The sequence below is a fragment of the Meriones unguiculatus genome, chromosome 8, assembly GCF_030254825.1.
Source record: "Meriones unguiculatus strain TT.TT164.6M chromosome 8, Bangor_MerUng_6.1, whole genome shotgun sequence".
Classification (NCBI taxonomy): domain Eukaryota; kingdom Metazoa; phylum Chordata; class Mammalia; order Rodentia; family Muridae; genus Meriones; species Meriones unguiculatus.
The window spans coordinates 107,792,593-107,819,201 of NC_083356.1; the positions used below are offsets into that span (position 1 = coordinate 107,792,593).

Genomic DNA, 26,609 nt, shown 5'->3' on the forward strand with positions numbered 1-26,609 from the left:
TAGGGAACCCACTTGGATACTGAGCTGCCATGGGCTATGTATGAGCAGGGGTTCTAGGTTATTTTATTACAAGCTATAGCTTGGGCTTGTACCCTCACTACTACCAGAGTGGTTGAGAGTAAGAGCCTCATGCTCAGGTTAGGTGGTTGGTTTAAAGATTCTGGTCCTGCCTGGCAAGCATCTATTGGTTGAAACACAAAAGGGAATGTTACATTTTGAATTGATTGGTTATAGGAAGGACCCCAAACCATTAATGGTCTTGCTTCCCTTGTTTGGATGTCCTAGGAGAGAGGGCAATCTGAGACAGTTTCCTAGCAAACTGTATTGATTCCACAGCAAAACACCTGAGGATCTTTTTATTTTGTTTTGTTTTTTGTTGTTTTGTATGCTGTTTTGTTGTGTGCTACAGCCAGTGTATATAAAATAGTTAAACCTTGTGAAACAGAAATCCACGAAAACTCAGAGAGGTAGATGTTAACAACCAACACGTAGAAGATTATAGTATATCATGGCATGTGCCCTAGAGAAGCTTTTGTACAGACTTCAAATTTAGTTGTCTTGAATATTCACTGGTTCATGAAAAGTGGTTTGAGAAATCTCAAGATGTATGACTACAAAAAGAAGCAGACTTTCTGGGGTCTGAGGGGATTTGTACTTGAAGACACTCCAGTCAGCATAGGGTTGTACTGAGCATTCTGCAGACAGAACTGTTTCAAGTCTGCAGCTGCCTGGGACACCTTCACTTGGTTGGCCTACAGCTGGAGCTGCTGAACCACCTTCTTCATGGCGGCAACACTAGAAGAACCTGACATGGCACTCGGGACAAACGTGCTGACCCGTCAGTCCCAGCAAGGGGTGGCAGGTCGCAGGAGAGCCAAAATCTTTTATTACAAGCTTGAGCCAGATTGCAGCATTCTCCCTGGTTGAAGAGGAGGAGTGGGATGGTCTAGGGGAACAAGGTTTTTAAAGGAACAAAAACACACAAACAAAAACGCAAGCAGGGGATTACAGGCCTTGGCGTTACATGATTGAGTAAGGGAAATTGACTTTTGAAATGGTTGGTTTACTTTAGGCACCAAGTCAATAAATGGTCCTGGCCTGGCTATCTGGGTGGGTTGCCAGGAGACGGAATCTCCAGAAGGCAGATGGTTCCTGCCATCTGGGCCAGTTTCCTAGCAATTGTATCTCTAGTGGGCAGGAAAAAAAATGGAGTAAAGCTAATTCCTTTCCCTAGGTGGCTTTTCATGGCTCCATCTGTCTGGCCTTTGTTCAGGCTTGTGCTTTAAACTTCAATTCAATAACTGAAAAAACTATTTTTTAATTCTTTTGTTTCTCACAAATTCTGTTGAATTTAAAGAAAAGTCTTTTTCAGAAATGGCTGTCATTCAACTGGACTGTCTTCCTTTCCTGTATGTGAGACCAAATTCCAGCTATGCCTTGGAGCATGACATGGTCATATTGATATTTTACAGCATTGTAATTCCAATGCTAAATCCTCTCATTTACAGTTTGAGGAACACAGATGCAAAAGAAGCAATGAGAAAAGTATTTGGTAAAAGACTAATTTATGGATAAAACAACATTTTCTATAAATCTTATGTGAAAAATAAAAATTTGTATTCTGTAAGTAAATATGAAGCTTTATGTTGAAAATTTTCCTTTTGATTCATCAATATATTTTGATTCTCAGTAGACATATTAAATTGTAGGTGAAAGGACCAGGCCTGACCCCCTCCGCCAAAAGTCATCCGTCCCAGGAACTTGGCATAGGTCACCAATTCCAGGAATAAGAAAACTATAAAATTCTCTCCCCAAGGAATATCCTGGAGGTAACTACAAGATTGAGAAGGTTTCTTATCTCAGGGTGGGGAATCTGTGTGGGACAGCCCACCAAACTGGCAATCCTGAGGTCTATAGATGGCTCACTCAATGTTAGGTATGTTAGTTAGCCAATCGTTCTGTAACAAGCTTGCCTTTGCTGACTGGCATCATGTAACTGCTTAGCTGGGAATTCTGGGTTCTTGCTCAAACCCCAAATAAAAACCTTGCCAGGTAGCTCCTCAGAGATCTCCTCTGAGATCCACTGCCTTGATGATGGTGGAGAGACCGAGTTTAAGCCTGAATGAAACTCATTGATCTTGCATACATGGTCTGGTTCCTAGTAACCTTTGGGGGCCTTAAGATCTGGGCACAACAAAAGCATTGGTTAGTGCCCCCCATTTCTTTTCATATACAAATACAATATCAGTTTCTTTTTTAAAGTTCATAATCATAAAATTTAGATATATTTTAGGTAATATATCTAAAGTTTATGATATGTATACATATTCTTTGATGTATTTATGTACCCATGATTAGATAATCTTTAACACAATTTTACTTTGTTTCATTTTTTAAAAGCTATATTAAATTTTTCATACTTATAATTTTAAACAATTTTATTGCTATATAACAAAGGCTAAATAAAAAAAAATATTGTCCTTGTTCAGTTTGTTTAGGCAGTCAGGTTGGCTAGACTTTGTGACTATTACTATGAGGCACAGAATCTCTGATTTAGCACTAAGATTTATCATCAATGTGGTGGGTACTTGTCCTGGATGGAACTCGGGAATATTAATCAGCCAAAGACAAATCTGTGAAGGGCAAAATGCCTCGTTATGGAAGAGTGGAGGCACTGGTAAAGGCAGAGCTCTGGTAGAGGAAGAACAGAGACTCTGGCGAGGGTACTATTGCTGGTTAAAATAAAGCCCAAATAGAAGGAGAGCAAAAACTTTGGAAACAGATGTGGGATGCAGCGGCACACCTGTTGGGTGATCAACCTGGCTTATGTTTCAGGTACTCAAAAGTCAGCACCACTTAGTGGGTGGTTGTCAGGAGAAACAGTAGAGAAAATTTGGATGAATGCAATATTGTCTATTTCAGGCACAGCAGGGGGCTTTGTTCAATTTACATTTATTAAAACACTTGCTTACATATGTAAACAAAGATGAAATTTTGCATGTAGTTTTGCATTAAGAAGAATAGAACTTACTGATCACTCAGTCGTCAAGTCAACTTGTTGCTCTTACAAAGGCCTGGAGTTTGCTTTCCATCATTCTTATCAGTCTGCTTGAAATTTTCTGTAACTCCAGCTCCTGGTGAGCCAATATTTCCCCCTTTCTTACCCTCTCTAAACTTTCCCACATTCCAGTCCTGGCTCTCTTTCCAGTTTACACCCTCTTTCTTTTTCATTACTTCTGTCACATGCATATATGTATACATACACATATAGTCCTAAACACAACCTACTCAGTATGTATGTTATTTTCCTCTATGTTTCCAATGTAGTTCTTACCCTTCGTCAAGAAAATGTCTCTTTGCAACAGGATACCATTATAGAAAACTATAGTCAATGAAATTGAACAGTTCTGGTACTCGGTCCCATCCAGGGCCAGTACCCACCACACTGATCACAAAACTTAGTACTAAATCAGACATTCTTGATTTCTGAAAATTAGGTGAATCAAGGAATGCTAGGAGCTCAACTTTAGTCTTCACTGTGGCTTTGCCCACAGTTTCAAAAGAACTTTTTTTTTCCATGATTCACTAGATTCTGTTTTTTTAAGTGACTCAGTCATGCAAATCTGAAGACTTTATTGCTTCCCTTGTAATCTTAAAATTATCAACCTTTATACATGATATTATTTGCAATAATAATAAAATTAAAAAGTCTAATTTATAATACCATTTGGTAAAATACAACTTGAATAGCAACACATGATCTGAAAACTGTATTTGTGATTTAAAAATTCTTAGGAAAATTTTGCATAGCATATGGTAAGTGACCTGGAATCTCTTACATTTATCTTCTGCACAGTTATCTTCTGTAAATATTTTAATATTCTCAGAAATTAAAGGAGATGAAATGAGGGCTCTACCCAAACTTAATTAATACATGGCTTAGGCTGAGCTCAGCAAATTTCTAACTATACCTAAGTCTAAGCCTTCTCGCCTCTGTACAATCTAGTCCTCTGCAAGCCCAAACCTTAACAGCTTCAGCTTCCAGTTTCTGTCAGCTAAGCGAGGCCTAGAATGTTTTCAGCTTCTGAGACTTACTGCTGAATAAGCTCACCCTTTCCAGTTCTTTCTGAACTCTGGATGCCTACTCCAACTCAGCCATTCTGGCTCAAAATTTCTCTCCAAGCTGACTGATTCAAACTGGCTTCTCTCCACTTCTCACTAAATTGCTCTGCTTGAAAAAACTGCCTCTAAACTTCACTAACTCTCCCCCACTTAACTGAACAGCACTGAACAGTACTGTACTCTATAATTCTACAGGAACTCTTCTTCTTCTTCTTCTTCTTCTTCTTCTTCTTCTTCTTCTTCTTCTTCTTCTTCTTCTTCTTCTTCTCTTTCTCTCTCTCTCTCCCTGCTCTTAAGTAGTAGCTTCTTTTTCCTGTCTACTCTCATGACAGTTAGGCTTATCTTATCTCTGATGGATTCTGTCAAATCTTTCTGTGATTTGTCATTTTCTCTGCCCATAGTTTTTTGGAATTAAAGGTGTGTACTAAATGCTAGCTAGAGGGATTAAGCATGTGTATTCCACCCAGAGAAATTAAAGGTGTGTACAGGGGCATGTCTGTATTGCAGCCAGATCACATAGACCAGGGTCATTGGATGTGATCCTTTTTCCAGAGCAGCCCTGTTGCTGGATTAAAAGTCTTCTACATTTTCTATCTCAGTAATTGTCCCAGTTTCTGTCAATATTGCACCATATTTCAAATTTTGTTCCTGAACACTGCTTCAGTATAGACTAAAACTCACTGCATCCAACTTAAGCAGTCTCTCTCCCTCACAACTGTACCAAAATCAGATTCCTCTTTCCCTTTTGCATCCAACACTCACTTGTACCATCTATCCTCTGGTTACTTGCTCAAACAAAACAAAACAAAACAAAACAAAACAAAACAAAACTGTTTTTCCACATCCTCTTCCACATTGTTTCATAGCAGCCCTTCTGAAAAATGCCAAACCCAAGATTAATCTTCCTGCACATATTCCTTTTCATCTCTATAACTTTACTTAAGTTTTAAAATGTCTCAGTTTATTTTATCTGGATATGACCAACACACAAAGAAATTCTAACACATATGCCTACCCAGTGTGACTTTCTGCAATATTTTTGTCATTATCTTCTCTACACACACTTACAGATGAAAACAGTTGCCTTCAAATTCTGGATATAGACCAGTACTCTGTCAGTGCGGGGAACATGAGATTGAGCGCTCAACAATGATTCAACATATATATTAACCCCTCACCCCCCCCAGGCTCAGAGGAAAAAGATGTGGAAGGAACATAAGAGTAGGGGGATTAAGTAGAATGACATCAAATGCTTTCTTCTGAAATGACACTAATGAAATCACAGTAGCTATAATTACCTGCAAAAGATCAAGCCAGGCAAAGTCCTAGAAATATGAAGTAGATGATGTTGAAACTATGGTTTCATGAGAAATTATTAGCAGTTGGTAGCTAATAGAGAAGAAAAAAAATCATTCTGTTTGTGGGGTTGACCAGTGTTAGGTTTCCCATGGTTTAGTTGATGACACCACACTCATACACATATGGACAACAGCAGCTGAACTTAGTAGTTTAACAAAAAAGTGAGATGATCTTGACATTGAAAGAAGGTGTTTTGAGAGTGATATGACAGGAGTTGGAGAAGGGAAATGAGATGTACATATGATCATATTTCATACTATACTATCTGAAATTATAAAAAATAATGAATAAACTTTTAAAACATAAGGGACTGATAAACAATTCAAAATTGTAAAGAATAACGATGCTTGTATTTTTATAATTTAACAAGCTGCAACATGAAAATGAATTAAGACTATGATGATTGACGATAAGAGAGAATACCTATATTTACATTGAATCAATGAATCAGATTTTGCTAATCTATAAAACATGGAGTCACAAATAAAAAAAAAGAATTCACAGTTGGATCATATATGAACTTTCAAATTGATTCCCCAAACACAAATGTTAACTTCTATAAGCATTCTTATTTGATCATGAATTAATACGGATTTATGACGGAGTGAGTCTCTTTTGAGGATACCATGTGCAAGTTCTTAGGTAAGCCTCACTTTCTTTCTGAATACCTGTTTCCTTTAATTCCCATGCTTCAAATAGCTGTTAAATCTCTTTCAATGAATCTCAACTCTTTTCAAATAAATAAATAGGGAGATAGATAAATAAAAGTTGATGAATGCATACTGATAATGAGAAAATGGCAAAAATAAAAATTCACTCAACTTTTCTTTTTTTTTTTTCAATGCAGTTTATTCAGGAACCTTGAACAATCCTCGGACCCTGGGGAAAGCCAGCCCACAGCTTAAATAGCCTCTGGGTAGCCAACCCAGGCGTGCCACGTGGGCAATGCAGATAGGTCCACATACATGGAAGCAAGCCAGATCCTCAGCCTTGCAGCAACATTTTTCAAATAACAAATACTTTAATAAATATATATATTCATTAGAATTAGAAAATCTGTCTCTATCAAAATGGATAAGTAGGTTTTCAAAGGAAAACAAAACAAAACAAAAAGTAGGAAATAGTTTCAAAGGTAATAAAATGTCATGCACAGAGTAAAATATTCAGGAGTACATTACAAAACAATATTCAAATTTCTGTTAACTTATTGTATGTTTTTGTTAAGCACATAATTAATTAAGTACAAGAGTACAGAATTCTTGTACCTGTAAAAAATAATTAGAGAGAACAAATCAGAATTGAGAAGGAAAGGGTTTATAAATACTTCTATGTTTACACAATATAATTTGTATGTTTATGGCTATATTTGTGATTTAAATAGTCCTTTAAAAACTAAGACTAAAAAGACTGAGAAATGGATTAGTGGCTAGAAACACTTGTTTATCTAGGGAAGACTTGTGTGTAGTTCCCAGATCCTATGTAGGCAGATCAAATATAACTCTAGCTCCAGGAGGATTGACGCCTGTGGCTCCTGAAGTCTCCTACATTTATATCCTCATATGTACTAACCTTCTTAGAATAAAAATAAAATAAAATTTAAAATCATGTTCTGACTAATACAAATATATAGTAAATTATTCTTTTTTTAGTTATTGTATTATTTTCTTTTTTTTAATTTATTTTTTATTATTTTTTTATCAGTTACATTTTATTAGCTCTGTATCCCAGCCGTGTCCCGATCCCTAATTCCCTCCCAGTCCCTCCCTCCCTCCCTCATCTCCACCGTGCCCCTTTCCAAGTCCACTGATAGGGGGGACCTCCTCCCCATTCACCTGATCCTGTTTTATCAGGTATCTTCAGGACTGGCTGCAAAGCCCTCCTCTGTGGCCTAACAGGACTGCTCCTCCCTTTGGGGATGGGGAGACCAAAGAGCCAGTCATTGAGTTCCTGTTAGAAATAGTCCCTGTTCCCCTCACTTTGGGAAACCAATTGGTTACTGAGCTACATCTGGTAGCATGTGGTACAATTGGTACCACAGGCTACATCTGAGTGGAGGTTCTAGGTTATATCCATACATGGTCCTTGGTTGAATGTCAGTCTCAGAAAAGACCCTGTGCCCAGATATATTTGGTCCTTGTGGAGCTCCTATCCTTTCCCCATCAGACTAACTCCCCTTCTTTCTTATGATTCCCTGTACTCTGACAAAGGTTTGGTCATGAGTCTTTGCTTTGAAAATACTGCTAGTTAGAGTCTTTCAGATGCACTCAGTAGACTCCTGTCATACGTTCAATGTAAACCCCATCTGTCTTTCTAAATGAGGATTGATCATCTTACCCCATGTCCGCTCAATTGATTATCTTTTTTAGGTGTATAGATTTCATTATGTTTATCATAACTTATAGGTCTATATAAGTGAGTATATCCCATGTTTGTCTTTCTCCTTCTGGGATATTTCACTCAGAATGATCTTTTCTAGATCCCACCATTTGCCTGCAAATTTCATGATTTCCTCCTTTTTGATTGCTGAGTAGTATTCCATTGTATAAAAATACCACAATTTCTGTACCCATTCCAGCGTTGATGGACATCTGGGTTGTTTCCAGGTTCTGGCTATTACAAATAGAGCTGCTATAAACATGGTTGAGCAAGTGTCCTTTTTGTGTACTTGAACAAACTTTGGGTATATACCTAGCAGTGGTATAGCTGGGTCTGGAGGAAGCACTATTCCTATTTGTCTTAGAAAGTGCCAGATAGCTTTCCAGAGTGGTTGTACCAGTTTACATTCCCACCAGCAGTGGAGGAGGGTTCCCCTTTCTCCACAACCTCTCCAGCATGTGTTATCGCTTGAGTTTTTCATCTTGGCCATTCTGATGGGTGTAAGGTGATATCTCAGGGTCGTTTTGATTTGCATTTCCCTGATGGCTAATGAGGATGAGCATTTCTTTAAGTGTTTTTCTGCCATTCGATATTCCTCTGTCGAGAATTCTCTGTTTAGCTCTGTTCCCCATTTTTTAATTGCATTACTTGGATTGCTGCTTTTCAGCTTCTTTAGTTCTTTGTATATACTGGATATTAGTCCTCTGTCAGATAAAGGGTTAGTGAAGATTCTTTCCCAATCTGTAGGCAGTCGTTTTGTTTTGATGACTGTATCCTTTGCTTTACAGAAGCTTTTCAGTTTCATGAGGTCCCATTTATTGATTGTTGCTCTTAGAGCCTGTGCTGGTGGTGTTCTGTTCAGGAAGTTGTCTCCTGTGCCAATGAGTTCTAGGCTTCAGCGCAGAATTCTACAAGACCTTCAAAGAAGTGCTAACTTCAATTCTCCTCAAGCTATTCCACAAAATAGAAACAGAAGGAACACTACCAAACTCATTCTATGAAGCCACAGTCACCTTAATACCTAAACCACACAAAGACCCAACAAAAAAATAGAACTTTAGGCCTATCTCTCTTATGAACATTGACGCAAAAATACTCAATAAAATACTTGCAAACCGAATCCAAGAACACATCAAAGATATCATCCACCATGACCAAGTAGGCTTCATCCCAGGCATGCAAGGGTGGTTCAACATACGGAAATCCATCAATGTAATCCACTACATAAACAAACTGAAGGAGAAAAACCACATGATCATCTCCTTAGACGCCGAAAAAGCATTTGACAAAGTCCAACACCCATTCATGTTTAAAGTCTTGGAGAGATCAGGGATACAAGGCACATACCTAAACATAGTAAAGGCAATATATAACAAGCCTATAGCTAACATCAAACTCAATGGAGAGAAACTTAAATCAATCCCACTGAAATCAGGGACAAGACAAGGCTGTCCATTGTCCCCATATCTCTTCAACATAGTACTTGAAGTCCTAGCCAGAGCAATAAGACAACTAAAGGAGATCAAGGGGATACAAATCGGAAAGGAAGAGGTCAAAGTGTCACTATTTGCAGATGATATGATAGTATACATGAGCGACCCCAAAAATTCAACCAGAGAACTCCTTCAGCTGATAAACACCTTCAGCAAAGTGGCAGGATACAAAATCAACTCAAAAAAATCAGAATCCCTCCTATATACCAAAGACAAAAAGGCTGAGAAAGAAATTAGGGAAACAACACCCTTCACAATAGCCACTAATAACATAAAGTACCTTGGTGTGACTCTAACCAAGCAAGTGAAAGACCTGTTTGAGAAAAACTTCAAGTCTCTGAAGAAAGAAATCGAAGAAGATATCAGAAGATGGAAAGATCTCCCGTGCTCATGGATTGGTAGGATTAACATTGTGAAAATGGCCATACTGCCAAAAGCAATCTACAGATTCAATACAATTCCCATCAAAATACCAACTCAATTCTTTACAGACCTTGAAAAAAAGATTCTCAGCTTCATATGGAGAAACAAAAAACCCAGAATCTCCAAAACGATCCTGTACGACAACAGATCATCTGGAGGTATCTCCATTCCTGATCTCAAGCTGTACTACAGGGCAACAGTAATAAAAACTGCATGGTATTGGCATAGAAACAGAAAGGAGGATCAATGGAACCACATAGAAGACCCAGAAATAAATCCACACACCTATGAATACTCGATATTCGACAAAGAAGCCAATTCCATTCAATGGAAAAAAGACAGCATCTTCAACAAATGGTGCTGGACCAACTGGATGTCTACATGCAGAAAAATGAAAATAGATCCATATTTATCACCCTGCACAAAACTAAAGTAAATTATTCTTATCCATTGAGGAAACCAAGTATTTTGTACTTTGAGAAACAACACAAACGTTTTGCAAAATTAGTTTGACATGACGAGTAGAATGTGTGTTAGATAATACATTATCCCATTGCTCTGACAGTGGCATGGAAGAGAGAGCAGAAGCCGTTGATACTTGTAATCCACCTAGTTTGATATACAAAATGTGGAAATAATAAAAGACTGTTTCAATCACAGTGAAATATAGAGAGCTCCACATGTATGCAATGACATATGCAAACCTGTACTCTCACAAATACATACATAAGTACACATGCACACACAGAGACACACATACACACACATACAAAGACCCACAGAGCAAGCAAGAGAGGGAGAGGCTGAGAGGAAGAAAGACAGATATTTTAAAAATTTGCCATGATTTTTAATATTAGTACAATTCCTTGAGTTTAATAAATTTTTGAAAAGCTTGGGGTATGTCTAAATATAAATTTCTGTTACATATTAAATACAAAATTATGATATCAGAGCTTACTAAATGCTATTAATTCATTTAAAGTATTTTTAAAAGAGTCAAGGTTTATTTTATTAAATTGAAGTTTTATTGTCATTATATAAACTCCAATTTCAGATTCTGCAAGTGTGGTGCCTTTTTTAGCACTCTATGGTGTAGAATCAGTTAACATTCATTATTTTGTAGTAGTTTGTTTTATCCAGCAACATATTCTCCAAGTTTATCCTTGTTATCACATATTGCACTCTCTTAAGGATATAATTTCCTTATTTGTATTTACATCTAATTTACCCAGTCATATGTTAATAAATAATGTGCTTTCCATATCTCATATTTTAAATATTTTTAATATGTATTTGAACATAATAACATCTTATAATATCAGTATAATCTTTTGGTCAAAACCCAAAGATTGGAATGCTGGTATACACAATTACTAAATGAACAAATTCACAGAAGAATACAGCTTGTTTCTGACAATTAGTGGCTAACTTTCTGGCATTTCATTAAGGTTCCAAATGCTTTAGGGATAATCTGAGATTTGTGAACTATCTCCTGAGGGGGAGTCTCCAAAGGTAACAAAACAAAATCTTTAAATTGTCCTCAATAGTGCCCTGCTAAAGAACTCACCGAAGAATTAAGAGATTTCAGGACAAGTCATAAATATAGACAGGTTAAATGTCTAGAATCTAAAACAATGACTGAGTTTGCTCTGCTGTTGTCATCATATGTAAGTGACTGCTTCTGATCAGCTTCTATAATTTCTATTTCCCCAAAATGTCTGGACAACAATTGGACTTCTCTTCCTTTGCTTATACCTATCTTTAAGATTATATTTGAACATATTGAAATAGGATGAGACAGTGAGCAACATGCTGTAAATTGTCTCAGAGAATAATTAATTTTGTATGCAACCACTTATGTGTGTGCTTATGAATGTAAATTATTTTATTTCTTATGAAATTCAGAAATGAGAGGAAGAGATGATGAATAAATGCCATAAATGTTTATGTATGTTGATGTATATGTGTCTCGGCATAAATATGTAAAATATATACACTCATATATATTCATATATGTAAAATCATTGTGCATCTATACATATACATATATAGATGTATATGAGACAAAATTTGAAGTTGTAAATTTTCAACCATTCATTTTCATATTTTATAAACATTGGTCTGGTGACTTACCTTCTTTAACAATCATTTCAAAATAGTTTTTAAAGTTTAGAGTTTTTATGGGATTCCTGATTATGTGAATGCATGAGTATTTATTTCTTGTGGTTTATTTTGGGCTCTTTTTTTTCCATATTTGTTTTGTCCCATTCTGTTTTGTCAGATTTTTTTACAGTTTATTCACTTTGTATCCCAGTTGTAGCCCCCTCCCTCATCTCTTCCCAGTCCCACCCTCTCTCTCACTTCCTCCTTTATCCCTTCCTCCTAGTCCACTGAGAGGGAAAGTTTTCCTCCCCTCCTATCTGACCCTAGCTTATCAGGTCCCATCAGGACTATCTGTATCTTCTCAAATTATATTTTATTATTATACCATAGAAAGCTGCTTGTTTTCTAATGAGAGACAGAAAAGGAGTTCATCCAGATAGGAGTGGAGGTTGGAGAGGAATGTGAGACATAGATGAAGGGAAAATGGTAATCATGATATATATTGTGAGAAAAAAATTGTATTTTCAACAAAAAGAAAGAACAAAAATAAAAATAATTTACCCCCCCCCCCCCCGCCCCTTTTTGGAAATCTAGCACCCATTTATCCAAAAGGAATTTTTAGGAGTGTTGGTTGTATGATTTGTATTTCCCTTAATTTGCTCTGGTTTTTCATATTTCCCACAGTTCGTGTGTGTGTGTGTGTGTGTGTGTGTGTGTGTGTGTGTGTGTGTGTACAGATGTAAGATTTTATTTTTGATGACCCTGTCCTGGTCATCCAGTATGGGAGCTTGGTTTAGTGTTAGCTATGGACATAAGCTGCATGTATTGGTCAGATTTTACCTGTCTCTCACATGTGCTTTGTTGCAGCCCTGACAATAATGTCCCTCTGCAGAAGCATGCATGCATACATTTGTCAAAGGTTCTTCAGATAGGTTCCTGTTGACCTGAAAATGTGCAAAACCAAGAAAAATTATGTTCTTCATGGTTGAGAACTGTGCTTAAGAGCTTCAGGTATCTGAATCACTTAATTGCCTTTCTGCTTCTACACAATCCTACCATTTCAGAAGTGGATAACAGAGATTCCGTTTATGCTTTGTCCAAAGAAAGGTCATTCAGCACATCAGGTAAAGGTACAGCATAAACTCTGAGCATACACCCTCATTTTTCATTTTAAATACTTTTCATATAAAGGGATTATGTTCATCATGCTCGCTTATAGTTTTTATGCTTATTTTTTCTTTTATATTGAAAATGTGTTTTTTCATAAGATATCTTCTGACTACAGTTACCCCTTCTTCTATTCCTCTCAGAGGTAGATGGTAATATCTTTTCCTTTTTGGGTGGGCTGGTGTTTCATTTCTTGGGTTCTATTTTTCTTTCTGATTCTTTGGAGAATGTGGTGGCTGTGTGTTGCTTGGTAAGGAATTCTTTTATCTTCCTGCCAGGGATAGTCACCATGGTTTCCTGTTTCTTGGTATTGAGAGATGATACTTAGCAATGGAGAAGGGCTAGAAGGTGGGAGGTTTGAGGTGGTCCACAGCAGGGAGGAAAGCAAGGGGTGCCTCCAAGACACGCTTAGTCCCCTGGGATGGAGGCAGAGTGCGAGGAGAGACCACAGCAGAACAGTGTGTTACAGAGATGTGTATGAGACTGGGACTTACATTTAGAGAAGAGATAACGCCTGTGTGAGTTGGTGAGAGTGTGGTGAGAGAATGTATGTTGGAGAGTAGAGCCGCATGATCCGTCTCCACAAATGCATGACTTAAGGATTGCCTCTAGGCCACTAGGATTTTGTTAACTTGCACATCAGCTGCCAGAGCACAATAGTGGCTGCAGAGCCAGGTGACCCTGGCTCACTTCTATGTGCACAGGGAGAAACAGTCATGGTGATTACTGTAGATGACTGTGTCCTGCGGTACCCAGTGCCTTTACAGCTCTGTGTAATCGTGACTCGCTCCTCCACTTCTCACTCTTTCTCTAAAGGCCCCTTCTTGTCCTGCTCGAGACTTTCTTTTCCACTTTTCCTTCTGATTTCTTATTCAGGTATCGTACCCTAAAGCAGTAACTAGCCTCATAAGAAGAGGACCTAATCTGTCAATCTCCCCTCCTCAGACTTTTTTGATCTGTGCTTTTTTCAGTTATCTCTCTTTCTCTCATTTAAAATCATATTATTCTATGGTGATTTTTGTGCATACCTTTTTCTTTCTTTTATTTTTTATTTATTACAATTTATTCACTTTGTAACCCAGGTGTAGCCTCCTTCCTCATCCCCTCCTAAACCCAGCCTCCCTCCCTCTCCTCCTCCCATGCCCCTCCCCAAGTCCATTGATCTCCCTTTCCATCTGACCCTAGCCTATCAGCTCTCATCAGGACTGGCTGCATTGTTTTCCTCTGTGCTCCCCCCTCACAGGTAGGTGATCAAGAGTCAGCCACTGAGTTCATGCCAGAAACAGCCCCTGTTCCCCTTACTAGGAAACCCACTTGGAGACTGAGCCGCCATGGGCTACATCTGTGCAGGGGTTCTAATTTATCTCCATGCACGGTCCTTGGTTGGAGTATCAGTCTCAGTAAAGACCCGTGGGCTTTTCAGATATCTCAGAAAAGAGCGTTGAGTTCATTGCAGAGCTCCTGTCCCCTCCAGGTCTTTCTACCTCCCCCTTCTTTCATAATACTCCCTGCACTCTGCCCAAAGTTTGGCAAAGTTTGATTGAAAGACTGTTTTCAATTGTATTGTTCTAGCCTCTCTCCCTTCCTCCAAACCCAACACCCTGTGTATGAGATTGGTTTCATCTGCTGAATATAGTCTTTTTATAGTTCAGCTTCATAGTCTACAAATTGTGGTGACAGTAGCAGGTAGTTCTCTGGGATGCTAGGATTATGTGATTTATGTTCTACATTACTACATATAGAAATTGAATTTAGTGTAACCAATGCTATAACAGGGTTACTGGAGATATCCTACCACAATCCCTTCAGTATTCTTGAGGCTCTTGGCCTGCTCACAGAGCCAGGAAGCAGAAGTGCTTATTTCTTCTTTATTTTGGGTGGAAGAGGTGATGGAAAGTCTTTAGCCATGTAAGATTCACTTACAGGAGACATCATTAGTCTTACCCAGAGAGACTGAATATAAGAAAACATGGCCATCATCATGTATATCTTGGATGACGAAGGCTTTTACTTTTGCTGGGATTTTAGATGGCTGAGCTCAGGCACCTACTAGAGATTGTTCTGCTTATAGCATCCATGTTCTAGATAGGAGCCTAGAGCTGGGCTGAATCTCTCTAGACTTTTCTGAGTACACTTGGACCTGTGAGTCTCCACCCTCTCATCTTTCTGGCTACTTTTTCATATTGCAAGCTGGGCTTTCTCCAGAACATTAGGTTTTGGCTTAAAGCTGTAATTTTCTTAAATCTGGAAAACATGGAGAGCATAGATGGCCTAACCGCCTGGCCTTGGGAAAATGGAACAATACTCAACAATACTCCCAGAGCCACCACCAGCAGCTGGTGCTCTTCCCTGAAGCTATTCTTGAATCTTTTTTGACTCATCTTTTATCAGTTGTCTAGCATCTGATTCTCATCATCTCGTGCTCTTTCCCTGGTCGCTGGTTATTTACATAAAGTATTTCACCAGAGAAAGAATAGCAAGCCTGCAGTTTACCTTAAGGTAACTTAGCACTTGTATAAATCTGAGAATGACCCAGAGAGTTTGTTAACAGGAACTTTTGTCTAAGTTAGACACTTCAGTAATCAGCTGGACACTGATGGATTTCTTGGGATTTTCTTGAGAAAATAATAAAGCATATTTCTATTTCATATCTTCTCAGATAACTTTCAAGCCCTGTATTTATCCCCTCTGGTCTTTTAAAAATGTATAGTGCCAAAAAGCACATAAGTGGAGTTATAAAGCTTAATGTCTGGAAAATAATTAAATAGACTTAATTGTGCTGGCTGAGCCTACCACTCACATGTGCGGGGACACATTTTACCATCACTCTGCTCACTTCCTACTTTGATTTAATGCAATGGTTGTGAAGCTGTGGGTCACAACCTCTTTGGAAGGGGACACACAGGGTTCAGATATCAGATATTTATATTCATAAAAGTAGCAAAGTTACAGTTATGCCATGTGGGAGTCACCACAACATGAGAAACTTTATTAAAGGGTCTCAAGCATTAGAAGGTTGAGAACCACTGGTCTAAGGTGACTTGTTTGTTTGTTTGTTTCTGTTTGCTTTTTTTCCCCTACATTGAATGACTGTGAAGGTTCAATAAAATGTGTGAGAGTTCTAGAAATGTTAAAGAAAGTGGCAGACACATAGAATTTTGTACTCTTACGCAGTCAGAATACTCATAATGGAATGTTATGGGTGTGGAACATAATGCAGAGCTGTAGGCATCACTGTGTATGGTAGCAACAAAGTACATTTAGAAATAAAAACTTAGGGATTGATATCATTTATCTGAAGAGTTTCCAAAAGAAACAAACAATTGAACTACAGAATTTCGGAGTCAAAGTCTATTCTTTCTTTTTATTTATTTTATTTTATTTTTCTTTATTAATTACACTTTACTCACTTTGTATCCCCCCGTGGTTCCCTCCCTCCTCCCATCCCAATCCCTCCCTTCCTCCACCCTCTGCATGCATGCCCCTTCCCAAGTCCACTGATAGGGGAGGACTTCTTTTCCTTCCTTCTGATCCTAGTCAATTAGGTCTCATCAGAAGTGGCTGCCTTGTCCTCTTCTGTGGCCTGGTAATGCTGCTTCCCCCTCAGGGGGAGGTAATTAAAGAGCAGGACAATCAGTTCATGTCAGAGACAGTCCCTGTTCCTACTACAATGGAACCCACTTGGATACTGAACTGCCATGGGCTACATCTGTGCAGGGGTCTTAGGTTATCTCCATGCATAGTCCTTGGTTGGAATAGCAGTCTCAGGAAAGAACCCTGTGCTCAGATTTTTTGGTTCTGTTGCTCTCCTTATGGAGTTCCTGTCCTCTCCAGATCTTACTGTTTCCCACTTCTTTCCTACGATTCCCTGCACTCTGCCCAAAGGTTGCCCATAAGTCTCAGTATCTACATTGATAGTCTGCAGGGCAGAGCTTTTCAGAGTTCCTCTGTGTCAGGCTCCTGACTTGTTCCCTCTTTTCTTTCTTCTGATGTCCAGCCTCTTTGCCTTTCTGGATAGGAATTGAGCATTTTAGCAAGAGTCCTCCCTCTTTTACTCCTCCCCACCTCCATACCATCATCTCTTTCTGCTCAAGAAAGGAGAGGTCTCAAATAGATATCAACCCATCTTGCCACATCACATTGCAATAAGACTAGGCATGTCTTCTCCTATCAAGGCTAGACAAGGCCACCCAGTTAGGGGAAAGAGATCCAAAATCAGGAAACAGAGTCAGAGACAACTCCTGCTCCCACTGTTACGAGTCTCACATAAAAACCAAGCTGCACATCTGTTACATATATGCGGAGGACTTAGGTACTTCCCATGTATGCTCTCTAATTGTTGGTTCAGTTGCTGTGGGCAACTATGGGCCCAAGCTAGTTGATTCATAAGGTTCTTGTGGTATCTTGACCTCTCTGGCCCCCCTCAATCCTTCCTTCCCCTTCTTTGACAGAATTCCCCAAGCTCTGTCTTGTATTTGGCTGTTGGTCTCTGTATCTGTTTCCATCAGCTTCTGTGAAAAGCCTCTCAGATGACAAGTATTCTAGGCTCCTGCTTACAAGTAGAGCTGAATATCATTAGTAGTGTCACGGATGGGCTCTCTCTCAAGGTATGGGTCCCAAGTGTAGCCAGTCAGTGGTTGGCAATTCCTCCACTTTCTCTTCCGTCTTTACACCTACACATCGGTAGGCAAGCAAATTACGGATTAAAGGGTTTTTGGCTGAGTTGGTGTCCCCATCTCTCCATTGGAAGTCTTGCCTGTTTACAGGAGATGGAGTTTTCTTTCTAACATCTTCTGTTGGAATGGACTAATGGACAGATATTCTTTAAATTTGATTTTGTCACAGAAGATCTTGTTTTCTCCTTTTATGGTGATTGAAACTTTTGCTAGGCACAGTACTCTAGGCTGGTATCGGTGGTCTCTTAGAAACTACAAGACATCTGCCAGGCCTTTCTGCCTGTTAGAGTCTCTGTTGAAAAGTCAGGTGTAATTTTGATAGGTTTGCCTTTATATGGTACTCAGCCTTTTTCCCTTTCAGCTTTTAATATTCTTTCTTTATTCTATATTTAGTGTTTTGATTATTATGTGGCTGGAGATTTTTTTGGTCCAATCTATTTTGTGTTTTGTTAGCTTTTGTGTGTTTATAGGCATCCTTTCCTTTAAGTTGGAGAAATTTTCTTCTACCATTTTATTGAAAATGTTTTCTGTGCTTTTGAGTAGGAAATCTTTTCCTATTCCTATTATTCTTAGGTTTTGCCTTTCCATTGCATCCCAGATTTCCTGAATGTTTTGTATCAGAAACTTTTTAGATTTAACATTTCTTTGGTCCATATACTGATTTCTTCTATCATGTTTTCTATGCCTGAGACTGTCTCTTCCATCTCTTGTATTCTGTTGACGATGCTTGCATTGGTAATTTCTGTTCTCTTCCCTAGGTTTTCCATCTCCAGGATTTCCTCAGTTTGTGTTTTCTTTATTGCTCCTATTTTGATTTTCAGGTCTTGAACAGTATCCATAATTTTCTTCACCTGTTTGATTGTATTTTCCTGTATTTCTTTAAAGGATTTATTCATTTAATATGTAAAGGCCTCTGGCGTCCTCATAAGATTGGATTTCAGGTCATCTTCTTGTGCTTCCACTATGTTAGGATATCCAGAGCTTGCTGTAGTAGAATATCTGGGCTCTGGTGCTGTCATGTTACTGTGGCTGTTGTTGATTGAATTTTTATACTTGCCACCTGGGTTTTGTGGTCATTATAGATTTGGGTACTGACTTCTTAGTTTATCTTTGTTGGCTGAGTGTGTTTTAATGTTTCCCCACTTTGTTTCTGTTTCCTCTTTGTCTTATGTCCTGATAATGTTCCAGTGATCAGTAAGTCTTCAATTCCAAAAGGGTGTCTCTCCTGGAGTTTTGTGGCCTGTGGATCCTAATTTTGTTGTTTTGTTTCTGTTTTTTGTTTCTCTCTCTCTCTCTCTCTCTCTCTCTCTCTCTCTCTCTCTCTCTCTCTGTGTGTGTGTGTGTGTGTGTGTGTGTGATAAAGTTACCTCTCTTGTCTCTATTACCACTATGCCCTGGGTCCCTTATGTTAGAGTGGCCTCGTGGAAAGCAGGCAGGGTTGTGGAGGAGGAATTGGAGCACAGGGTATGGAGTACAGTTTTCCTCCTTTGGATGTGCCTTCTGGGGCAATTGGCTGGCTAGTGCTTTATGGGAGGAAGCTTATCTAGGGTTCCTAGTGCCAGCGGGCCTCCAGGAATGCAGGTGCAGTAGTGGGGCTGGAGATGGGAAATCAGGTATGGAGTGTAGTTACTGCTGCTTGGTGTATTCTCAAGGAAGTTAGCTGTCAAGGCCTTGGTGCAGGATCTTACATGTTGTTCCTGGTGCTAACAGGCCTCCCAGAAAGTGTGCAGTATTGTGGGGTGGAAAATCAAGTGCAGGATATGAGGTACAGTTTAAAGCTTTTGGTTGTGCTTTCAGGGGATTAGCTGGCACAAGCTTCAGGGGGTCTTACCTGGTGTTGATTGGGCCAGCAGACCTCTGGGAAGGCAGGCAGAGGTGTGGGGCAAGAAATGGAGCACATGATATAGGGTGCAGTTTACCACTGTTAGATGTGCTTTCAGAGAAGTTTGAGGGCAAAAGCTGGGACCAGAATCTTTTCCATTGTGTTGCTGGTGCTTTTAGGACCTCTAAGAAAGCAGGTAGAGTTGTGGGTGAGAAGTTGAATGTAGAGTATAGAGTGCAGTTCCTGCTGTTGTATGTGCTTTCAGGGTAGTTGGCTGCTGTCCCTGGTGCTAACAGGCCTCCATAAAAGCAGGCAAAGTTGTGGAGAGGAAATGGAGTACAGGATATGGGGAAGAGTTCATTGCAGCTTGGCATGCTTTCTGGGGAGTTGACAGGCAAGTGCTAGGGGCATGGTGTGGGGATCTCTTACCTGCTGTCCCTAGTGCTCCTATGCTTCCAGGATGCAGGCAGAAGTGTTGGTCAGGAAATGAGGTGCAGAGAATGCTAATTTATTCCTCTTGTGTATTCATTATAGAACATTAGCAATACAGTCACATCTTTTATAATCAGAGCATATGTAGGCATCAAACACTTTGCTTATTTGAGTAAAGTCACATTATTTGCAATACATTATCTATTTCTAGTTCTAGATATTTTGATGTATAATGATCTGTCTACTTTCAAATATTCTAAAACTGAAAGTTAAGATCTGTCTTGGAAATCTTATCTTTCGTAACTTGCTGTGTGATACTACTGGAATGTACTGATGTCATGATTGTATCTCTCTGTCCAGAATAGATTAAAAACTTATGGAGAAACACAACCTCACAGTGGTGACTGAGTTCATCCTGATGGGCATCACTGAGCGCCCTGAACTACAGGCCCCGTTGTTCGGATTGTTCTTGGTAATCTACATGAGCTCAATGGTCGGCAACTTGGGAATGATCATCCTCACCACAGTGGACTCCAGGCTACAAACGCCCATGTACTTCTTTATCAGACACCTGGCTATCACAGATCTTGGTTATTCTACAGCTGTGGGACCCAAGATGTTGGTAAATTTTATTGTAGATCTAAACATAATCTCCTATAATCTTTGTGCTACACAGCTAGCTTTTTTTCTTGTGTTTATAATTAGTGAACTCTTTATTCTGTCTGCAATGTCCTATGACCGCTATGTGGCCATCTGTAAGCCCCTGTTCTACACTGTCATCATGTCGCAAAGGGTGTGTCATGTGCTGGTGGCAATTCCCTATTTGTACTGCACATTTGTGTCTCTTCTAGTCACCATAAAGGTTTTCACCTTGTCTTTCTGTGGCTACAATGTCATCAGTCATTTCTACTGTGACAGTCTCCCCTTGTTATCTTTGATCTGCTCAAACACACGTGAAATTGAAATGATTATTCTGGTCTTGGCAGCTTTTAATTTGATGTCTTCTCTACTGGTGGTCCTTGTGTCTTATCTGCTCATCCTCACAGCCATTCTCAGGATGAAGTCTGCTGAGGGCCAGCGCAAGGCTTTCTCCACCTGTGGGTCCCACCTGACAGTGGTCACTGTCTTCTATGGCACTTTGATATTTATGTATGTGCAACCTCAGTCCAGTCACTCCTTTGACACTGATAAAGTGGCTTCCATCTTTTACACACTGATTATCCCCATGTTAAATCCAATGATATACAGTTTGAGGAACAAAGATGTAAAACATGCAATTCAAAGGACATTAGAAAAGTTATACAGCATACTGTCACAAATATTACATACAAAATGAATTCTTATAATGAGAATTGAATGAATATCTGCTATGTCTCTTGTCAGAATATTTATCCTGCACAAAAGAACTTACTGAATAATTAAAGATTGCCCATCTTGTACTAACACATTTTATAATGCTATGGATTTATTAGTAAAAATGTCTTTGTAATTTTAAATTTTTATTTGTATATGCGTGTGCATGTCTCAGCATGGGTGACAATCAGAGAACAACTTGCAAGAGTTATTTCTATCCTTCTTCCATGTGGGTCTTGAGGATGAAACTCAGCATTGAAGTCTTCAGTTTGTTGAGCAATCTCCTTTTCTCCCCTTAATGGGAAGGACAAATTATAGCATGATATTAAAGGTAGAGAAATAATAAATTTTCTATTGTAACAGAGTGTTTTTAGGTCTCTACATCATTAGCATGAAGAGCAGTAGGTATGCTATTTGCACGTGAAAAATACTGTATTCATATGAAGAATTGATTTGGTGTTTTTTTTTTTTAATGCAGTTTATTCAGGAACCTTGAACAATCATCTGACCCTGGGGAAAGCCAGCCCACAGCTTAAATAGCCTCTGGGTAGCCAACCCAGGCGTGCCACGTGGGCAATGCAGATAGGTCCACATACATGGAAGCAAGCCAGATCCTCAGCCTTAGCCAAATGTGGAATTGTTCGTGACAGAGAGCACTCACCATCGGGAAGGTGGAAGGCGGAAACCAGCTCCATCTTTAAGGCATAGCATTCCGCAGCTCTCTACAGTTCCCCCTTTTTGTTTTAGACGCATCAGGCAAGAGTAGAGGTCTGATCTCTGATATTAGAAATAAATTGGGACTTTGTACCGATGTTCATTTAGGTGTCATCCACCCAAAGAGCATCAGACCCGTCCAATACCTTTTTCTCAGAGGCGGGACCTGGGGCATCAACCCGCATGCAATCAGACATGCTCTTCTCTGGGTCCAAAGCGGCTGACCCTGAGTGCAGTGCTTAGCCTCGCATCCTGAGCGTAACATTTTAGCTTTTTATGGTATCCAACCATGCTTGGGGAGAATGTCCTGCTTCAATGGCTGTAAAGGCCTGAATGATCATGGCTGCATCACACTGTTGTGAGACTCTAATCTTGCATATATACCACAGGCAAACCAAGGAGACCACCAGAAGGCCTGCTAACGCTCCCATGCCCGCCCATTCCTTCAGATGATTCATGGCTGCAGCAATCCATGATGATAATCCTGTGGCTAGTCCTGCATCCACTCTGGTAGAATTTACTGTGACGATGGCCACTCTCAGCTACTCCATCGTAGTATCGAATTCTCCAGTCCAATTACCTAAAATATAGCTCGATAATTGCTTAGACAGATTTGCAGCACAGGAAAAATTCTCATGTTATATGCTAGTGACTCAAAGTCCAGCATATTTTCATTGACAGCCAAGTTGAGCGATTTGCCATAGGGTATCAATTTGCTCCTGCACGAGGTCAATCCTCTGATTGAACACTATCAAGCTTCCTTTTAGTTGAGGATTAATTCCTTTATGTACAACTAAGGCATGAGCTACATTGGCTAAATGATTGTTCAGGGCCTGAGCAGGGTTAGGGTTAGGGATTTGGTTTTTATACCATTCCTGTTACAAGGTATTTTTCACACTCTATGTGCATCTATTTATATATTTCTCCTTTTCTGTGGACTTAATAGCTCTGCTTAGATTTCTTATGTTCCTGCAGATAGCTTTTAAATAACATTCAGATGTATAGATTATTTTAAAATAACATTCAGGTAGGCTTGCAGTAGACATGTGATCACACAATGATTAGAAAAACTCTAGTATATAAGTAGGAATGAATGTCCCTATGCTACGTAGGGATATTTAATTATTTTTGTTGTTTGCTTGTTTGTTTTGTAAGCACATTGTTTTTATATAGAGGTCAAGGGACTTTATTAACATAACACAACTGGCTTTTGGTAACATATAGCTTTAGTTTAGTATCTTATTTTGTCTCATGTAGGGTGCTTGTACATATTAATGAATACACTTATTATAATACACTTCTTGAGTTATGCCATAAATTCATAAAAGAGGTATGATTTTCCTTATTGACTTATTTTTATATCATGTCTATTTATGTCTACAGGGTGATCACCGCCTTTGATATCAAAAGAAAAAGAACATTTCATTTTTTGTGATGTTCTATTTTTACATTCTAGCTTTTGTCAGTGATATGCTTCCTCCACATATAGCCTGGGAATGTTTAAATTAATAGCGTTTCAAAATGTTTTATGACTACGAAGTAATCTTTAGGAAATAAAATTTATAATTAGGGAAATTAACTGAGTATTTGTATTTGAAAAGTCCATTGTTAATATGTGTACTTAAATGTAAAACCACTAAGATGAATGCAGGGTGTGTAAAATTCTGTTGTTTAGCTAAATTGACATGAAGTTGAGTTAGTTTACAAATATGTATGTTAATATCCAGGATTATGGACATGGGATATGACAATAGAAGGAAGAATATATGAAAAGGGGAATATGATATTCAGGAGGATGGACACCATGGAGGTTAATGGAGGTGAAAATAAAGTACATGATATGTTTGTACAGAAATATCAGAATTCAGCCTCCTTGTTTGTGCAACACAAATTATACCTTGAAGAAAGAATGGAAAATATCAGCAGGTTTCTGCTTATTAAAGAAGCATTTATTCTCTTATCATGCTTTTTTAATGAAGTAATTCATTAACTTGTTATTTTCATACAATTCATAATTGAAGCCTGTTCCCCTAGGTTTGTCTCCTCTGGGCTTTATCACAGTTGAGTAAGCAGATATAAACACTTTAAATTATCAATATTCACAGAAAATTCAAACCTTTACTTGCTGTTCTTTGGGTAAGATAAGTATCAATTTGAGGAATTCTTTATTCTAGAATGTAGCATTTCACATTTAGCAGTGTTAATTTGTACTAAGTAATTTCATTACTAAAAGTCACATATTAGACACTAGCTTTTACTTATTTACTGTTATTTTAAAATATAATATACTAACATGTCTCTTTATGAAAAATAAATAAAATTTCTGAGACAAATGAGAGAAAACTAGGAAATATTGAAATGAGGTTTGTATACCAAGAATGAGTGTCATGTGCTATGCACTATCAGTCTCCTGATAAATGTTACCCCAAAGAAAAAGAAATCATTAGTCTGCTAATAGAGTATAAAATATTGACATTTAATATTGAAGGTATTTTATTTTTATATGATTGTGAAAACAATCATATAAAAATAAAATTTGTATCTTTACTATATAATCCAGTATTCAATTGAAATAACTACTTATTAATTTAAAATGGAGAGGAGAACCTCCCCTATCAGTGAACTTGGGGAGTGGCATGCATGCAGAGGGAGGAGGGAGGGTGGGATTGGGAGGGGAGGAGGGAGGAGCTTATGGGGGGATGCAGAATGAATAAAGTGTAATTGATGAAAAAAAATCATACTAAATAAAAAATTAAAAAAACAGATTTAATTATTTGAAAATAGTCAAACATAGTAAGTCATAAGTTTTGCTTATTTTTCTTAGAATATATGAAATGTTATACTTTCTAACAATACTTACAAGTACATTTACATTAATTTAGAAGCTAGGCATCCACTGTTCAGTAATCTATGATAAAGGTTCCTAATGATTTTGGCTATAGACCTCGGAGTGTATTTTATTATTAACTTCCTCAAACCTGCATCTTTTGTATCCACATCTAGTACAAAAGCCTAATTTTTGAGAAACTGAGTTCTATTTCCTCAGTTATCAAAAGAATAAACAAGTGTATTTTCAAAATATCACTAGGCATCATCATATTCTTTAAAGAATATGGGGAAGTGGGCAGGTGAAATCTCTCAATAACCATAGATATTGGGAAGTGGAAGAAAGATGATTGTTGTGCAGTCAAGGCTATCCTGAACTATACCGTGGGATGGAATCTTACATCTACATAGGAAAAAAACCATAATTCTTAGATATAAATTGTTAACAATTAAATAATTTGTGTCCTAAAATGTTTCATAAAATGTAATACATGTGTAATTCATTGGATAATCAATATATATCAGTATATTCCATAATTTCCTTTTAAATTTTGATTTGGGAATAATTTTCTCATAAAACATTCTCCTACATTATTAATGAGTTTTAACTGTCATTGTGCAATTTTATATATACAGATTTTCATAAACTATTCTGCATAATTTTCACAGATTTAGTATGATTCTAGTACAATGTAGTGTCCACATATAGCAACTCAACGTGTTCTGTGTCATAGGTAATTTTTGTACCGAGGCCATTTTTTGCTTTATTGTATTTTAAGATAAAAATACTTAATTATATTCAGTGTAGATTTGTAGGATTTAAGGAGGAATATATCTATATTGTATATCTCATTATACACACATGCATACAGACAGATGAGAAAGATGTGATTAAAATTAAAATGGCTATGAATTTGAAAGAAGGTTCAGCAGGAACATACACAGGACAGCTTGGAAGGGGAGCAGAGAATAGTGAAATTATATTATCACATAAAAATTGCAATTTTAAAACAGAAATATCATGAATTAAAACTATTGATTTAACAGTTAGGGTCTGGGCTAGGTTCTCTTCACAAATGTTGTGAATGTGAGGCTTGGCCTTCCTGTGGTGATACTAACAGTGGAAGAAGTCATGTCTCTGACTCCTTTGCCTGCCCTTGGGACACGTTTCTTTCTACTGGGTTGCCTCATGCAGCCTTGACATGATTTTCTGTGGATAATCCTTTTTGTTGTTCTTGTTTGTTTTGTTTTGTTTGGGACAGGGTTTTTCTTTGTAGCCTTGGCTGTCCTGGACTCGCTTTGTAGACTAGGCTGCCCGTGTCTGCAGATGACAGAGATCCGCCTGCCTCTGCCTCCCCGAGTGCTGGGATTACAGGTGTGCACCACTTCCCTGCCCCGGCTGCCTGCTCTTGATGTAACTTGTTGGGCCACTTCCCTGCCCGGGCTGCCTGCTCTTGATGTAACTTGTTGTGCTGTGTTCTGTTGATACCCCTGGAAGGAAGTCTTGCTCTTTTCTGAAGAAAAACAAAGTAAGAATGGATCTGGGAGATTGGGGGTGGAGGCAGGAATTGTAAGAAGTGGTAAAAGGAAAAACTGAGGTCAGGGTGTAAGATAGGAAAGAAGAATATAAAATTTTAATTAAAACGTACCCTGTGCCAGGGGCTTTTCAGGGGATATTCCTTGACCTAGGATCATTGATGGCCGCCTGCAGAGGTGATAAGGAGTTAGTGAGGGAGAGAGTTA

At 38.4% G+C, this 26,609-nt stretch overlaps 1 protein-coding gene and 1 pseudogene across 1 annotated transcript; one reads left to right on the forward strand and one right to left on the reverse strand.

Moving 5' to 3' along the window:
- Nucleotides 1–611: 611 nt before the first annotated feature.
- Nucleotides 612–812, reverse strand: LOC110544435 (guanine nucleotide-binding protein G(I)/G(S)/G(O) subunit gamma-5-like; annotated as a pseudogene).
- Nucleotides 813–20,349: 19,537 nt separating this feature from the next.
- On the forward strand, nt 20,350–21,309 carry LOC110542805 (olfactory receptor 8K3). Its single transcript, XM_021629306.1, has one exon. It carries the CDS (start codon nt 20,350–20,352, stop codon nt 21,307–21,309), a length of 960 nt encoding a protein of 319 aa, XP_021484981.1.
- The last annotated feature ends 5,300 nt before the right edge of the window (nt 21,310–26,609 follow it).